Source organism: Xyrauchen texanus, chromosome 17 (genome assembly GCF_025860055.1).
Source record: "Xyrauchen texanus isolate HMW12.3.18 chromosome 17, RBS_HiC_50CHRs, whole genome shotgun sequence".
Taxonomy (NCBI): domain Eukaryota; kingdom Metazoa; phylum Chordata; class Actinopteri; order Cypriniformes; family Catostomidae; genus Xyrauchen; species Xyrauchen texanus.
The window spans coordinates 20,721,893-20,741,136 of record NC_068292.1 but is presented as its reverse complement, the minus strand read 5'-3'; the positions used below and the strand labels follow the sequence as shown (position 1 = coordinate 20,741,136).

General features: G+C 38.1%; 1 protein-coding gene across 4 annotated transcripts in view; it reads left to right on the top strand.

The window, feature by feature from the left end:
• The window catches only part of LOC127658363 (epsin-1-like), a 43,142-nt gene that overhangs the window by 17,880 nt on the left and 6,018 nt on the right, over positions 1 to 19,244 (top strand). For 2 of the 4 annotated variants that reach the window (XM_052147615.1, XM_052147614.1), the window contains exons 3-9: positions 5,364 to 5,464; positions 5,829 to 5,987; positions 6,090 to 6,218; positions 12,049 to 12,169; positions 12,395 to 12,564; positions 12,919 to 12,990; positions 18,962 to 19,045. In XM_052147615.1, coding sequence (XP_052003575.1) covers positions 5,396 to 5,464; positions 5,829 to 5,987; positions 6,090 to 6,218; positions 12,049 to 12,169; positions 12,395 to 12,564; positions 12,919 to 12,990; positions 18,962 to 19,045 — 804 coding nt within the window. In that variant the 5' untranslated portion in view covers positions 5,364 to 5,395. The remainder of the gene's footprint in view (positions 1 to 5,363; positions 5,465 to 5,828; positions 5,988 to 6,089; positions 6,219 to 12,048; positions 12,170 to 12,394; positions 12,565 to 12,918; positions 12,991 to 18,961; positions 19,046 to 19,244) is intronic. The other 2 variants (XM_052147616.1, XM_052147618.1) reach the window with 2 other exon arrangements.

The window sequence follows — 19,244 nt, the reverse complement described above, 5'->3', positions numbered from 1 at the left end:
ACCATGGTGAATTAAACAGTGTATTCATTATTGTAATAAAATAATCTACCCAAAATAAGTCAAAAAGTAAAAAGTCATTTTCAGTTTCTTTTCCATGAAGATGCAGTTCCCTACAAAATCACCCCAATCATTCTAGAATAATTCATTCTTCTCAAATAGAGCTATTAATTTAATCTGGCGAAGTCATCCTGTATTTTTTCATATCACAATATATATCGCAGAAAAACAAAATATTGCAATGTCAGTTTTTTCCAATATCATGCAGCCCTACTGGCAACTTTTAGTACCTGTCTGTAGCTACAGACACCATCCTTCCATGCACTGTGAAATACCTCCATTTTCTGAGCTGCGCTCTTGAGAGCATGAGTGTGATCATTGTACCATGGTTTGGGGCTTTCATCTTTAATTTTCTTTAATCAAAGGGGGGCAACACTATCAATAGTGCTAAAGAAGACTATTTATATTTTCTGTTATTCTATCAAGTTCTTCTAGACTTTGGGGCTTATTGAGTGTATGAGATAGATTTGAAAGATTATTAGTGAAGCAATCTTTATTGGTCGAAAGAATAACCTGAACGATAGCGTGTTGTAGCTTGAGTAACATTTGCTGTGTCATTTTCATTATCTATGTGAATGTTGAAGTCAACAACCATTAAAGCTCTATCTGATAAAAAAATTTGCAAATTTACATTTACATATATATTTACATTTATGCATTTGGCAGACGCTTTTATCCAAAGTGACTTACAGTGCACTTATTACAGGGACAATCCCCCCGGAGCAACCTGGAGTTAAGTGCCTTGCTCAAGAACACAATGGTGGTGGCATCCAGCCATTCAGTTTATATCTGACGATGTCACATTAATCAGTATTAGTTCAAAAGACTTAAACTTATATCCTGTCTTCTGAGTAACACCTCAGTGTACTTCACTGTAAATTGTAACAACACCTCCTCTTCTACCCTTCAGATGAGGCTCATGCTTATAACAAAAACTTGGGGGAGTAGATACATTTAAAATAATATATTAATTCGGTTTCAGCCAGGTTTCTGTCAAACAGTGCATGCAAACTATTATCTGTAATAATTTAATTTACAGTTAGTGCTTGGGTAGAAAGAGATCTAATGTAGCCCTACCTTCATATGATGTTTATCTTAATTTTTGTTTTTCTTTCCAAATTTTACCGTGATCGTGATTCTTATTTTCTAAATTATTTAGTGAGTTTTGTGTTTGGAAGTTCGGGGAACAGACACAGTCTCTATGAGATATCTAGGTGATACAGACTCTATGTGTTGTAGTTTATATGACCTGTGTGATGTTTCAAGGCAGCTAGCAAATATTTGGATTAACCAGTTTGTCTGCTTCCTGACCTGGGCCCCAGTTTGTCATATACTATCATTATTAAGACTATGAGCAAAATTACTAGAGAGGAGATCAGCACCTTCCCGGAGGGATGGAGTCTGTCTCTCTTTAGCAGATCAGGTCTATCCCAAAAGCACTTCCACTTGTCCATAAATCCTATGCAATTCTCCGGACACCACTCAGACATCCAGCCATTCAGTTACACTAATCTAGGCTACTATAAATATCATCACCATGACGAGATGGAGGGGGCCAGAGCATATTACAGTGTCTGACATAGTTTTTACATTCACACACCTCTTTAACATTATCTCTAGTGATCTCCGACTGGCGAAGCTGGACATCATAAGTTTGACATGAATAACAATTTTATCTATCTATCTAAAATCTATGTTTAGTATTAGCCAGCACGTGTAAATTTGATCTAATGTCAGATGCTCGAGCTCCGGAAATACATTTAACATTAGTGGCTGTAGTCTCTATTTCCGCAATTATTTGGGCTCTTTCATCATGATTCTCAGTGGGTGCATCACTGAGTGGGGAGATCGATTGGAAACCCTAACAAGAATGGAATAGTGGTATCACTTTGCTGAGCGAGTACGCCGCCGAGACGTCACCCAAACGCCCTGCTGCAGGGGCTCTAGAGCCAGAACCAAAGTGTGCATGTTGCTCGTTGTACTACCCGCATCTGGTAAACTTCTCCATCAAATTCCTTACATTTAGCACGTTAATCCGCGCCGGCGCGTCATGCTGGATATTTTCGTCATTACAGCAGAAACAACTTAAAATACTCCGTAATTTTGGGGCATACAGATAAATGTAAGACATCATGAGACTTTTATTTGTGGACAATAACAATAATAACAAAACCTTGTGCTTTTGTAAAATAAAGAAAATAAAAAGGGTGAGGTTTCAACAGTCTCTGGGTTTACGAGCATATTTCTGAAAAGCGTCACAAAAATGAACTGAAATATATGTCTAAAGAAAGCTTAAGATTTCTACTTTTAAATAAAACAATTTTGTACAGGCTTAGCTCATTATAGGTAATGCGATCACACCCACCAGCAGAGCGTGCTATACATACACTATTGTGCTGAGATGATCAAGGCAAATGTACACACCCCCAACAGTGAGGTTTGATGTAAACAATTCATTCACTTTACTGCGCGTTTGTAACGATACACAGGCGAGGAAACTCCTGGATAGTAAAGAAGAGTTAACTTTTTCCTTAGAAGAAGAGCGGGACTCCGATGAACGTTTGTATTTTGAAGAGAGACTTGATCCAGCCAAGGATACAATTTTGGATGAGTAAGCCATGTAGTTTTCTTTAAATGACATGCTATTTTATATAAACATGTACATATTTTACTAGTGGGACTGTTTCCAGACTTGCCAGCCAGGATTCAGAGTATTGAAATTTGAAATATGACTCCTAATAAGCAAGATTTAGTTACATGTAAATGCTGTTTTGTCTGAAGCAGGTATTGAAATTGTATGCTGTATGATAGAAATATGATAGGTAATGGGATATAAAATTATATGAATGTTTAGATTATATTTTATCTAGTGTTTGTTGCCACATTATCATCAACAAAGCTTGTGCTGGCAAATATGTGTTCAGGTGTAAATGAGTAAAATGCACTTTAAATATGCCCATATTAGAAATCAGCATATTATAATGATTTCTGAAGGATCATGTGACACTGAAGACTGCAGTAATGATGCTGAAAATTCAGCTTTGATCACAAATTGCATTTTACAATATATTCAAATAGAAAACTGTTCTTTTAAATTGTAAAATGAGTTCGCACAATGTTTTTACTCTATTTTGGATCAAATAAATGCAGTCTTGGTGAGCAGAAGAGACTTCTAAAACTTTTAAATGGTAGTGTAGGTATAAAATGATGTAAAGAAAATGTATAGTCAGATTACTTGTTTTAACTTAAAACTTGATTTGGATCATTAAGTCTCCTCACATTCATTCTCTATCCCTCATTGATAGGCCCAGGGGAGGGTCTTTTGTCTCCTCAGGTGTGAATTACAATCCATATTCATGATCATTCACGCCTCCTAACATATGACCTTTCTAACACTAAAATTGTCTTACAAAAGTTAAATTAGTATATTGTTCAGGATGGTTTTCACATCATTTTGTAGCAAAAACTCTAGGCTACAAGATCCAGTTCTCAAAAGTATTGTGGACAATTGTTTAGTATGTGTTATATGGCCTTATTTCAATTACTTAAAATTTTTGTTTTTTCAAAAACCACGCATAAACGAGATTTTCTAAAAAATCACATATTATTCACATATTATTGTAGCCCAGTTTGTGCTGAATACAGTGTTATCTGACTTTAGCCATTAATATGTTTTTAAGCAACTGAAAAAAGCACAAATGTCAAGGCATGTCAAAACTTCTCCAGGGCCCAAAACATCCTCAGACCCCAGAGGGTTAATCGCAATAAAAATAGAAAGCAGATGCATGTGGAAAATTGCACGCAGTTGAATCTGAGAATACTGTGTGGGAAAACACATTGCATGCTGAAAAATGGCAGATGTTAAGGATTAAAAGCTGAAAACAGATAGATAAGCAATGCTAAAAACACAGACACAGACTTGAGCTGGGCGCCAGCAGCAACAGGTTGAAATACACACAGATGAAATGTGGAAAAGTGGAAAAACCCGAAACATGCAGTAAAATGAAAAGGGATAAAACGTTGAACGTATAAGAATAAGCAATTCTAAGCAGGCTACAAACACTCGTGCAGCATGCCGCCAGCAACAGGAACTAACGACATCTGACTAAACGGCACCTCCCCTTACCAAATAAATATCCACAGTAAAATGAGATCTATATCGACTTAACCTGAAAGACTGCTCGGCAAGGAAGAAGCCACTGCTCCAAAACCACCATAAAAAAGCCAGACTACAGTTTGCAAGTCCAAATGGGACAAAGATCTTAATTTTGGAGAAATTTCCATAGTTTGGCCATATTTACCATCGTTATGTTTGGTGGAAAAAGGGTGAGGTTTTTAAGCCGAAGAACACCATCCCAACTGTGAAGCATGGGGATGGCAGCATCATGTTGTGGGGGTTCTTTGCTGCAGGAGGGACTGATGCACTTCACAAAATAGATGGCATCATGAGGAAGGGAAATTATGTGGATATATTCAAGCAACATTTCAAGACATTAACCATGAAGTTAAAGCTCGGTCGCAAATTAGTCTTCCATATGGACAGTGACCCCAAGCATACCTCCAAATTTGTTGCAAAATGGCCTAAGAAAAGCAAAGTAAAGGTATTGGAGTGGCCATCACAAAGCCCTGACATCAGTCTTTGCCGAAATAGAAAAAACATGTGCGAGCAACAAACCAGACTCCGTTACACCAATTCTGTATAGAGGAATGGGCAAAAAATCCAGCAACTTATTTTCAGAATTTTGTGGAAGGCTACCCAACATATTTGACCCAAGTTAAACAATCTACAGGCAATGTTACCAAATACTAACAAAGTGTATGTAAACTTCTGACCCACTGGGAATGTCATGAAAGAAATAAAAATTTAAATAAATAATTCTCTCTACAATTATTCTGACATTTCACTTTCTTAAAATAAATTAGTGATACTAGCTTACAGAGTTTTAAAACTATTTGGCTAAGGTTTATGTAAACTTCTCACTTCAAGTGCGTGCGTGCGCGTGTGAGCGTAAGCCCTTTGGGACATGAAATTGCTCGAAGTTGAAGAAACTCCCAAGACTGGATCTAACATGGATAATATTTTAAACAGTGGTGTGACAAATGGATTTTGGGGTAGTTCTGATAAACCTGCTGCTGGTACCTAAACCTGCCTGTTTAGGGTTGCCTTGTGTTAATCGCTTTATCGCTGCATTTTATTTGGAATTCAGAGTCAATACACTCCCATTAAAAAATAAAAGACTGCCTGGTATTGTACTTTGTACCTGTCTATATTAGTGCTTTATTGACCTTGTTTTGCAATCTCTCAGATTTAGCAGAACCTGATAGCCAGCCTGTTGCCATGTCGACATCATCACTACGGCGGCAAGTGAAGAACATGGTTCACAATTTCTCAGAAGCGGAGATAAAGGTTAGACTTTTGCCCTTCCAATCCAGCTCTCATGTTCTCTTTACATTCTTTTCCTCTTTTGACCTTGGAACAGCCTTTTACTCAGCTACCTATTTTCATGATAATTCTTTCTTTATCTGCCCTTCAGAAATGCAGCAATTGAATGAAACTGTAAGCAGTCTCACAAAGGAGCAGGAATTCATTGATTTTTGTCACGATTAGTTAAATTTAACAAAAAAAATACCTGTAGAAACTCTGATTATTACATTAAGAATTAGCCTTTGTAAATTGGTATCATACATGTCCTTTCGATTTCTTGCTAAAAACTTTTTTAGAACAAACACACAATCAAAGTTCATTGAACATTACTTTGTACTTTCTCCAGGTTAGGGAAGCAACATCTAATGACCCATGGGGTCCTTCTAGCTCTCTTATGTCAGAGATTGCGGACCTGACATACAATGTAGTGGCCTTCTCAGAGATCATGAGCATGGTCTGGAAAAGACTCAATGACCATGGCAAGAACTGGAGACATGTATATAAAGTAAGTTCGACACTGTTGCAAATGATTCTTGTGTTATATATGAATGTTACACAGGAGATTTAAACAATGTGCTCTTGTGTTTTCTACTCTTTTCATTTTTAGGCTATGACTCTAATGGAGTATCTGATAAAGACGGGTTCAGAGCGAGTAGCACAGCAATGCAGGGAAAACATCTACGCCGTTCAAACACTCAAAGACTTCCAGTATATAGATAGAGATGGCAAGGACCAGGTAAACTTAAACAAACAAAAAACATTTGTTTTCTCTCTCAATAAGGGAAATAAAAGGATAACTCACAGTGTTAGTATTTGAAGCTTCCTTCATGATGTTAGTGTTTGTGCTCATGTGTGATTCATACACTGCAACAATCTAGCGCTCAAGGTCTGTATGTGCATTTAGTTAAAAAAACATGACTTTCTATCAAGACCTATCTCCCACTTGCACTTAAACCAGAAAAACATCAGCCCTGTCTTCAATCCCACATTTGTATATTTAAAATCAAATATATCAGTCACCCTAATATATTTCTAGCCCTTCTTATTTTCTTGTTTCACTACTACAACGATTTTCTGTCATTAGTGTTTAATTATACCTTCAGATGCTAATATTAAGGAATAATTAATAATAATTTTGACAAAAGAGTTAATAAACACATTATAAGTTCCACCACTCATACTGTGTACATTAGAAAATTAAATGTGGATTTCCTTCAATAGAGGGTCTTCAACATTGGGTTAGTGGTGGTACCACAGGGGGTCCGCAAATTATTGTTTGAGCCACCTTGGTGGCATTTGTAATAATCAGTCACTCACACGCAAGCGACAGCGAGAGACAGGAGTATGAATTATCGACATGTTGAAGTCCTTTGCATCTGAATGCCAAATCTTAGTGTGACTAAACAGCGGCAGCCAGCAGAAGCGTGCGGCCTGGACAAACCCTTCTTGCGCCTTTCTAGCGCTGCAGTGGAGGGTTACATGTGTAAACGCATAGTTGCACTTTGCGGTTGAGCAGATGACAGCCTGCTTTCAGAACAATAGCTTATTTGCCTAGTGTAAATAAATGGTTACCGCTGAGATTATCAAGATGGAATACAGGGTCCGTGTATACACAAGACGGTGACTCTCAAATCAACATAATTAAAGGTGCACTCATTGTTTTCCTCATTACAAATGTTTACTCAATGAAATCGATCACTCACATGAAATGAAGTACTCCATTTAGTATTACCTTATAAAATGTACCTTATAAAATGATTTACCTTATAAAAGTGGTTTTATTCTGCATGGACAGGGTCTGTCTGTTTTGCTTTCTGTCTGTCTGTCTCTCTTTTCTTTCTTTTTGGAGGTGGTTTGGATCCGGGATATACAGGGGAATTAAAAAATGTAACTTCATGTCAAAAAGGTTGCATACCCCTGCTGAAAAGACCAGCTAAAACCAGCCTAAGCTAGTTGGCTGGTTTTAGCTGGTCACCCAGGCTGGTCAGTTAGCAGGTTTCCGAGGGGGTTATGCATATGCACTGATAACATATGCACTGAAAAGTTATGTAGATCGTTGATTATTTGTATGACTAAAAAGTGTGTCAAGCTTTGCAAAACGTTTTATTTTATAGATTGAAAACAGCTTTGAAATTATGCAAACTGGCAATAGAAAAGCTGTTCTAAAACATCTTCCCTTAAAACACTGTTGTCTCGTATTTAAATAAAGTGTTGGTTAAAAGATAATGTCTTTCAGTCAGAATTTTCCAAAAAGTTTTTTTTTTTGCTTTAATCCCTGAATTAAACCTCCTGAACACTCAACAGAGTGAAACTCTGCAACTGTTGAGAGCTAACTCCAAATCATTCATCCTCATCCTCCATGGCTTGTCTGCTGCCTTCGACACAGTGAACCACAAGATCCTCCTATCCACACTCTCTGAACTGGGCATCACAGGAACTGCGCTTGGATGGTTTGAGTCATATCTCACTGGCAGATCATTCAAAGTGTCCTGGAGAGGAGGTGTCCAAGACACACCAGCTGACCACTGGGCTGGGGTTTCTCCAGGATCAGTGTTTGGACCCCTCCTCTTCTCAATGTACACAATATCACTCGTACCAGTCATTAATGTACATAGCTTTTCCTACCACTGTTACGTCGATGAAACACAGCTCTACCTGACATTCTAGTCTGCCTCTTGGACATTTCGGCCTGGATGAAGAAACAACACCTTCAGCTCAACTTTGCCAAGACAGAACTCAAGATGCCAAAAAGGGTTCAAGTTATCCCACTCTTGATTTCACTCCACTGGCTACCTGTAGCTGTCCACATCAAATTCAAGGCTTTGACTCTGGCTTTCAGCCAGATGGACAGCCAATGGAACTGCACACTCTTACTTCATTTCACTTCTTCAGGTCTATGCTCCAACTTGCTCTCTGCAGTCTATGAATGAGCGACGCAGGCTCAAAGTCTATTTCACAATCGTTCAATTTCTCTGCTCCTCTTTGGTGGAATGAACTTCCAACCGCCACACGATCTGCTGTTACCTTCTCAAGATTCAAGAACTAGCTGAAAACGCATCTGTTCTGCGAGCACTTAACCAACCCACACTAGTTGCACTTTCTACTGCACTTAATGTAAAAAAAAATTATCTTGTCTGTCTCTTTCTTCTGTGCTAGCATCTACTACTCCAGCAACTGTGAGAACTTGGCAGTCCTATACGGCAGATGTTGTTAAACTTTGTATGACAAATTGCTTGCTATGCGTCTCACTTGTAAGTTGAATTTGGATAAAGGCATCTGCTAAGTGTAAATGTATTCTTTATATCTTTACACATAAAGCTGAAAGAATGGTTCAGTTGTCCATTTGCCGCAATGTCTCATGCACAGCATTTTATGTATATTTCATCAGAAGGGTCCACGCTGACTGTGTTCGATCAGCCCAATTTTTGTGACCTCTCTCACCATCTGCGCATGTGACTGGAGTTGACTGAAATAGAATCACAAAGCGTTCGTACTGCGCATACATTAAATTCTAGGGTTGTAAATCGGATGTTTCATCATGATACGATCATATATCGATCCTCTTGGCCTGCGATCCAATATTTGCATATACTTCAAAGTCTGACACTATATGATTTTGATTCGATTCAGGGCCCTGCAATTTGATATTCCGATATTATGTGCCTATTTTACACAAAAAATTTGCCCTCAAATGCAACCAAAATATAATTGGAATATTTTATTGAGCTCATTGAAAAGTGCAAATTTAGGTCCACATTAGGACATCCACAACAAATAAGGTACTTCAGATGCTGAAAAAAATTATACAGATAATATAAAAAATAACATGACACACAAGTGGTCATCAGTCGTTTGATTACAGCTTATTTTTCAGTTTTATCCAAAGTGCTTGCATACCCATGATTTGTTTCCAACTATCCATGCTATCCGTGATTATCTTGGCTACAACTTCCACAGTTGTAATGAAAAATTCTGTTACTGTTACCTGGGATAAATGTTAGTAAGGTGTTGATGTTTAGATGTGTAAAGTCTTATAACTGATGCTGGAGCTGAGCAGGTGTTTCATTAGTGCTGTTCAGAATGTCGGCGTTGTCAAGATGTTTCACGTGGTTGAACACCTCCATGGTATTTTAAAATAGCAAATTATCATGTAAAATTCAATGGGTTGCATGTGCAACGATATCGATGGAAGCCCAAAAATAATCGTGCATGTGAGCTGCTCTGCATTTGTTACGAGAGCTTGCATGTTAAGGAGCGCCCAGTTGACACGCTCACACTGATCCCGTCACTGGAGCTCTTGTTTAACGGGAAGCCTGGTTGACGCGTACACTGATAGACAGGACTCTGCACACTCTTTGTCCCATATGAAGGCATATTTAGTAGAGGTCGACCGATATTCGTTTGTTCAGGCCGATGCCGATCTTTTGAAATCTGGGTTGACCGATTTATTTTGGCTGATATTTGGCCGATATGTGCTTGTTTTTATCCTCTTATTTGAACCTTTTTATTTGAAAGATAAAATGTAACACAAATAATTACTTAAGATTTCTCGACAAATACATTTATTGAACACTTGACCAATCTGCACTTGTAGACTTAAATTACAAATGTATAATGTAAAAACATATTATATAAATGATGTATAACAAATATATTAAATAAACAAAGCAGGTGTTACGAACTGCTCCGAGACACAACGGTTGAGATCCAAATGCAGCTTTAATTAAGGGGCAATTCAGACACGTAATCCAATATTCAGAGCATCCACGAGAAGCACAGGCATAACTAGGGATGGTATCGTTAAGGTTTTAATGGTATTACTACTCTTACCGATACTGCTTATTGATCCGGTACTTTAACGGTATTCTTAACGGTTCTTTTTGTTATATATATATATATATATATATATATATATATATATACACAAAGATAAACGTTATATAGGCACAGTGATTTAATTTCAGTAAGGTCTACTAACATTACTGTTCAGGTGTGGTCTAAAAAGAAATCTAATAAAGTAATCAATTGTAAAATAACACTGCATAGTTTATCATAGATAGATTAATGCAGATTAATGCTCATTAATGCAGAAGTTATTCATTCAAGAGCTGTAAGTGATTTTCTCTTTGCCTTTTGTAGTTTGATTCGCAGTAATGGCTCAATGGTCACATGTTTAATAGACAGCTTCCCCTTTAAGACCGAGTTCAGATCTAATAGGCTCCTGATGCGCCATATTTTCTCCCAACTATTTCCATAACTACGTCCATTTAAGACATAAACTGTGTTTAAGTGAATCTCCAAGCCGGTCGTTTTGACATATTTTTGTGTATATTTGATCGTTTAGATGCGCACATGAAACCCAAAGTAGCCTATACTTTGCTTGTCTCTTTGCGGTCTGTTTCGGAGTGCGCGCCACCTTGGGAACGGTATCTCTCTCTCTCTCTCTCTCTCTTTGACTGCAAATAGCTAAATTGCATCACAGACGAATGGTTTCATATTATTATACATAGAAATGGCTGGCGAGATAAAATAACTTTCTCTTTATAGCAATAATATATGTATTTTCTTAATTTCTCCAGTACCGACAGCAGAACCGATAACGTCCGAGCTTACCAAATCCAGTCCTTCACTAGCCTATAGTGTGTTGGTATATTTTTTATTACATATTTCTCTGCATTGAGTGACAAACCTCTCAAATATAAGACACACAAACAGAACAAATAAAAGTCTCAGATTCACTGTCTGTAATTGCAAAACTCTTGCTTGCTTATTGTGACATGATAGCCACCCTTCTGCTGTGATAATGCAACTTCAACTACGCTATCAATATCCAAAGTAGCCGAACATCATGTCACCTATCGCGTTTGTCGCGTTTTTTCTTGAAGTTGGCAGTAACATATCAAAAGTTTTTAATTAAATATAAAGAAGTTATACAAATTTAATCCTTACTGTTTTCTCCAAGGAACTTAGCTCCTTCCTTAGGCACTGGATGAGGTCTGCTCACTCTGCTGGAAAATGACTCTAGGGGCAGCATGCGTCGAACACGTGTTTCACAACAACACTAGGCTGCCCAAAGATGCGCCTGCCTAATAATCGGCTTGATATACTTGGATATTGGCCGATGCCGATTATGTTAAAAATGCAAAAAATCGGCCGATTAATCGGTCAACCTCTAATATTTAGTGCCCATAAAGTCAAATGAATGTAATAAGGTTGCTTCATCACCTGAGAGTATTAAAATAAAGGTACATCTTAAAATGTCTAAATCAATATTTAAGTTGTGTATCGATAACATTGGATTGTTGGTCATTGTATCGATGCATCGATCCAGATTGTTGAATCGTTACACCCCTATAAAATGTGTTTATATGGGAGTATACCTAGGGCTAGAATGTGTCACCATGTGGAACGTGTAACTGCAGATGGACAACCAAAGCATACCCTAGGTCAAAGTGGTTTTTAAGTCTGATTTAATAGAAGGTTTTATGATTGGTGTCTGCAAGAGGCTTTGTGTGTCTTAGATCATACAAAACGAGTAAGGTGGCATATTGCATATGTGTCTGCAGGGTGTGAATGTACGGGAAAAAGCCAAGCAGCTGGTGACTCTGCTAAAAGATGAGGAGAGGCTACGAGAGGAGAGGATCCATGCTCTGAAGACCAAAGAGAAGATGGCACAGACCAGCAGTGGTAAGAACTGGAAGTGTTTTGCAGTATGAAGGACTAATATGGGGTAAAGTTGGATGCACAAAGTGGTTGTTGTCTTGATATAAACACTCTGAGCGCACCTAAGTCACTTCACAGCGTTTATCAAGTGTGGAAGTTGGCAAGCAGTATGCCCTGGAAGCACTTTTAGGGACCAATACTCTACCATCTGTTGATACATCATAATGTCTGTCTTTTACCCCCCCTTAGCCTCTTCGGCCCCTACTGCTCCAGCTGTAGGGGGAGGACTGCACTCAGGAGCAGATGCTGAGCAGGCATGGCCCCAGAGCTCAGGAGAAGAGGACCTGCAGCTCCAGTTGGCTCTGGCTATGAGCAAGGAGGAGGCGGAGCAGGTAAAGTCTCAGCCAATCAGCAATCAGGTAAAATGTAAAACTGTTCAGATGGTAACAGATAGAGACTTGTATATTACTATATATTGCTCTAATGGGAATTTTTAAATATATTTTTGCTTGTCAGCACTAATTTTACAAAATGTCAAAGAACTAAAAAGTTTTCTTGCATGCAAATAATAAACTAAAAAAATCTTTCTATTTATAGCCATCCTACAAGCTCCCTAAATCTATTTTCTGCACTAACTGCCATCGTTAAATGAGAGATATATCTAGAATAATAACACCCATTCAACATTAGGGCCCTACCTCTGCACAATTTCTGCACATTTCCCCTTTCACTCCATCACTCACCTCTCCTCACCCTGCCCCCCACTCCCTCAGACTAGCACTGACCCTCTGGAAGATGCAGAGCTCCGCTACGCACTCACAGTCAGCAAGGAGATTCACCAAAAGGTCAGGGACAAAACATTCATCCAGGTCACAGTGGATGAACCTTCCTATGCCATTCTCTTCCTTGCACTTCAAAGTTCAATCACAAATCAGTGATTAGCCTGAAATGGACCCTCAATGATCATACCCATCAGTGTGATCATAAAACATCTTTTCCTCTTTTTCCACCAAAATGGTGCTGGTCCCTGTGCCGAAGCTCAGCTTGGGGAAACGAGAACTTCTCTTAGAACCGGCCCACTTTCAGCTGATTTAACGGCTCCAGCGATGACGTAACTGACCATGTTAATACATATTCTGCTCTCAATCAAAGTCTTTTGAGTTTTTAAAACATATTTTCTGCTTTTGATGCAATAGTTAGAATTTGTAGAATGTTATTTTTTTATATAATAAAATTACAAAAACGTTAAAGCAATTAATAGCAATGTCCCCGGACCGTAAAAAGGAAAATTACTGAGAAATGCGAGCTTGTAGTACCACCTGTTTACTCCAGTGGGCAGTAAGCGAAACTTCAGTTGTATGGGCAACGCACAGTTTATAATGAGAACAAAACAACCCTTCAGCAGGCAGCACAACACGAACATGCATTAAATTCTAGTGTTCAAAACATTTGATGGAGCGCAAATCTTAACTAAGGGATCTCAAGATGTGTTCTAAGGATTAAACTATATTTAACTTGACAAAGCGGCCTAAAAATCTAATTTATATGACACAGCACACAAGACGCTACACATGCATCTGTCTGATGCAGGTGTACATTGACGGTTCCTTAAATAAGCCCTCATAATAAATCTTGAACTGATTGATAAATTCACTTGCAAAATTGATTGCTGGGAACTGTGTGCCAATGACTGGCTTATGTTCAATAATATGGTAATAAACAATACATTGTATTCTAAAATTGCTTTTTGTATTGTCTATCGATGCTTAACTCTGCCACAAGAATGTCTTAGGCACATAAGATGTTTCACAAAAGCATTTGTCTTAAGATAGTTTTTTATATCTTCAGCTTAAGTGTGTCAATAGGAAATATAAATTTTAGACTCCCAAACTTTCCTTTTGCAACTAGAATAGAAGAACAGGGAGCCCTGCAACATATGTCATGGCCCCCACAGAGCCCCTCACTGATTATCTAGTCATTCTGGGATTACATGAAGAGACAGAAACAATTGAGGAACATCCTATCTGTCAACAACCATGAAAGATTGTGTCCAGCTGTCCCTAGGAGAATTGGTGCTGTTTTAAAGGCAAAGGTGGTCACACTAAATATTGATTTAGCTTTATTTATGTTTACTGGACTTGATAAATGAAAACTATTTATAGTATTATTTTTGAAGACATCCTCTCTATGCAACATGTTTCACAAGTGCCTAAAACTTTTGACAGTACTGTGTATATATATAATTTTTAAATATTTAAAGATAACTATGTATTATTATTTAGTCATTATATATTGAATTATTGTTATTTGAGGGGCTTTCTCAGCAAATATGCGTATATGTGATTAATTGCGATTCATTAATTGGGACACCATGTAATTAATTCAATAATTTTTTTTGCGATTGACAGCCCTATATATATATATATATATATATATATATATATATATATATATACACATACATACATACATACATACATACATACAGTATATCACAAAAGTGAGTACACCCCTCAGAATTTTGTAAATATTTTATTATATCTTTTCACGTGACAACACTGAAGAAATGACACTTTGCTACAATGTAAAGTAGTGAGTGTACATCTTGTATAACAGTGTAAATTTGCTGTCCCCTCAAAATAACTCAACACTCAGCCATTAATGTCTTAACCGCTGGCAACAAAAGTGAGTACACCCCTAAATGAAAATGTCCAAATTGGGCCCAAAGTGTCAATATTTTGTGTGGCCACCATTATTTTCCAGCACTGCTTTAACCCTCTTGGGCATGGAGTTCACCAGAGCTTCACAGGTTGCCACTGGAGTCCTCTTCCACTCCTCCATGATGAAATCACAGAGCTGGTGGATGTTAGAGACCTTGTGCTGCTCCACCTTCCATTTGAGGATGCCCCACAGATGCTCAATAGGGTTTAGGTCTGGAGACATGCTTGGCCAGTCCATCACCTTCACCCTCATCTTCTTTAGCAAGGTAGTGGTCGTCTTGGAGGTGTGTTTGGGGTCGTTATCATGCTGGAATACTGCCCTGCGGCCCGGTCTCCGAAGGGAGGGGATCATGCTCTGCTTCAGTATGTCACAGTACATGTTGGCATTCATGATTCCCTCAATGAACTGTAGCTCCCCAGTGCCGGCAGCACTCATGCAGCCCCAGACCATGACACTCCCACCACCACGCTTGACTGTAGGCAAGACACACTTGTCTTTGTACTCCTCACCTGGTTTCCGCCACACACGCTTGACACCATCTGAACCAAATAAGTTTATCTTGGTCTCATCAGACCACAGGACATGGTTCCAGTAGTCCATGTCCTTAGTCTGCTTGTCTTCAGCAAACTGTTTGTGGGCTTTCTTGTGCATCATCTTTAGGAGAGGCTTCCTTCTGGGATGACAGCCATGCAGACCATTTTGATGCAGTGTGCGGCATATGGTCTAAGCACTGACAGGCTTGACCCCCCACCCCTTCAACCTCTGCAGCAATGCTGGCAGCACTCATATGTCTATTTCCCAAAGACAACTTCTGGATATGACCCTGAGCACATGCAATCAACTTTGGTCAACCATGGAGAGGCCTGTTCTGAGTGGAACCTGTCCTGTTAAACCACTGTATGGTCTTGGCCACCGTGCTGCAGCTCAGTGTCAGGGTCTTGGCAATCTTCTTATAGCCTAGGCCATCTTTATGTAGAGCAACAATTCTTTTTTCAGATCCTCAGATTTCTTTGCCATGAGGTGCCATGTTGAACTTCCAGTGACCAGTTTGAGGGAGTGTGAGAGCGATGAGACCAAATATAACACACCTGCTCCCCATTCACACCTGAGACCTTGTAACACTAACGAGTCACATGACACCGGGGAGGGAAAATGGCTAATTGGGCCCAATTTGGACATTTTCACTTAGGGGTGTACTCTCTTTTGTTGCCAGCGGTTTAGACATTAATGGCTGTGTGTTGAGTTATTTTGAGGGGACAGCAAATTTACACTGTTATACAAGCTGCACACTCACTACTTTACTTTAAAGTGTAATTTCTTTAGTGTTGTCACATGAAAAGGTATAATCAAATATTTACAAAAATGTGAGGGGTGTACTCACTTTTGTGAGATACTGTGTATGTATGTGTGTGTGTGTATATATGTATATATATATATATATATATATATATATATATATATATATATATATATATATATATATATATATATATATATATATATACACACACACACTCACCGACTACTTTATTAGGAACACAATGGTTCTAATAAAGTGCCCAATGTGTTTTTCTTCTTTTGTAAACCATTCGCTTCATTTCAATTGTACAGTGTAGTTATCTTTTGTTACTGTAGCCTTTCTGTCAGCTCGAGCCAGTCTGGCCATTCTCTGTTGACCGCTCTCAGCAACAAGGTTTCAGTCCACAGAACTGCTGCTCATTGCATGTTTTTTGTTTTTGGCACCATTCTGAGTAAAATCTAGAGACAGTTGTGTGTGGAAAAACCAGCCCATCTGGCACCAACAATCATGTCATGGTCGAAATCACTGAGATCAAATTTTTTTCCCCCATTCTGATGGTTTATGTGAACATTAACTGAAGCTCCTGACCCTTATCTTTTAACTTAAGATAGCTTTAGTCTACATTTAGTTAAGCATTGCTTAACTAAATGTAGACTAAAGCTATCTTAAGTTAATTAAACATCTTATTTTTGTGTAAAAAGTAATGTAATGAATGCTCTATTTCAGAGATCAATAATATATCAAGTTTACTAAACAATATAAAGGCTAATTAGTATTCTCTTTACAGAGCTGTTACTAATAAAGTACTAAAATCTTCTATTAAAGACGACTTGAGCCCCCTATTCTAGAGTGGTTTTGTTTTGCTCATGTTTCACTTACAGTAAAATTCTCTGAACATTTAAGTTTACTGCAAATACTGTAAATACCTAATTGATGACATACAAATTAATGACTTTTGTAAGTAAATTTTTCACTTTGGATCAGGGAGTCAAATTGTCTTTATTTTAAGATTTTAGCAATTCATTAGTAACAATTTAGTAAGACCAGTACTAATAAGTCATAATTACTTTCTTATTAATATATATATATTAGAAGTTAAATACCTCCTCATAAATGCAAAATAAACCAATATTTTCAGTAGGTTAAACCATCACTTTAGAATAGGGGGTCAAGTTGTCTTAAATGGTATATTTTAGTAATTTATTTGTTAACAGCTTTAAGCCAAGATTAATAAGCCTTAATTACTGACTTTATTACTGGCCATTTATTGTTTAGTAAACCATAATAAGTTGTGTTGTGCATTTGTTTCCACACAAAAGGAAGACGTTTAATAAGTAGTGAATGAGATACTCTTACTATGCATTTAGTTAATTATGAATGACTTTCTAATTCATGCACAAATAGTGCATTATTGTGGACCCTTAAATGTGACATATTGTAAATAGTAATGGGTAGTTCATCAGCTCGTGCATTGGATCGATTCATTGGGAGTTTCATTGTTTATAATGGGAGAAATCTATTTTTGCTTTGTGTCCGTCTTGACGCCTGACGTCCGCCTGACGATGTGTTGTTGCATTGACAACTTTTTACGGAGACTGCAGAGTTCCACCCTCTGGCCTCTGAAGGTAGCGGTTCTTGGTGTAGGGCCAGTACAATGCAGATTTTTCCTGCCTGGAGTCGGTCCAGATTGGACACCATAACCAGCACCCTGTTGGTGAAAAAGGGGCTTAAGAGATAGACCTAATAAGTACTTATAATGGGTTTGTTCACCCATAAAAGAAAATTCTCTCATAATTTACTCACCCTCATGCCATCCCTGATTTGTATGACTCATCTGCTGAACACAAATTAAGATTCGTAGAGGAATATCTCAACTCTGCAAGTCCATACAATGCAAGTGAATGGGTGCCATAATTTTGACCTCCAGAAACCACATACGCGCAACGTAAATGTACACTAGATGACTCAGGATGTTAAATACATATCTTCTGAAGCAATATGATGGGTGTGAGTGAGAAAAATATCAATATTTAAGTCCTTTTTCCTTCACTTACACTTTCTACTTGGTGATTCACATTCTTTGTGCATATCACCCCCTACTGGGCAGGGAGGAGAATTTATTAGATAAAATTACATAAATATTCATCTGTTTCTCACCCACAACTACCATATGTCTGAAGTCATGGATTTAATTACTGGAGTCTGGATTACCTTTATGAAAACTGTGAATTTTGGGACTTCAGAATTTTGGCATCCTTTCACTTTATAGATCTATAGAATTATTCTTCTAAAAATCTTCATTTGGGTTCTGCACAAGAAAGGAAGTCATGCACATTTGGGATGCCAGGAGAGTAAATCATGAGAGAATTTTTATCTTTGGTTGAACTATCCCTTTAAAATGATTAAACTTTTTATGACAAATTTAAAGTACACACAGTAAAGTGTTTAGTATACCTTTTTGTTAATAATTCTTATTGAATTCTCATGAAAGATTCCCGTTTAACCATTCTACTTTTGTACAATGAAATCAATGAGTCATTAAAATTACAGCTTTCATGTACAAATATATCTAAATTCTCATAATTGTGCATTCTATGTAATTCCATCTGATCTAAAAGTGGTTGTGTATTATCAGAACAACCCAAATATTGTTAATTTGTTTCTAAATCAAGCCTTGAAGCACACCTCTGAGGCTGGTGAGACATGAGTCAAGTTGCCACAATAGACTCCATTTCCCATCAGCCCACAGAACATTGGTTCACTGTGATGATGTGACGGTGGTGTGTGATTGGCAGGAGGAGCGTCTGCGCAGGGGGGACGACCTGAGGCTGCAGATGGCCATCGAGGAGAGTAAGAGGGAGAAAGCCAAGCCCGAGGAGGTGTGTGATTGTGTATGTGAGAATGTCAGTGGGTCTCAGATGATGTCATAACTTCATGTTTGATGAGGCGTTCCTCTTCTAGGAGAATTCTGTTGAGAGTATGAGAAGTACACATGGTAGCGTGAAGTGTTCCTGTGTGTGAGCTTTACCAAGGGTTGTGTTTGTGTACCTGCCTCTCACTCTCCAAGAGTTACCTGCT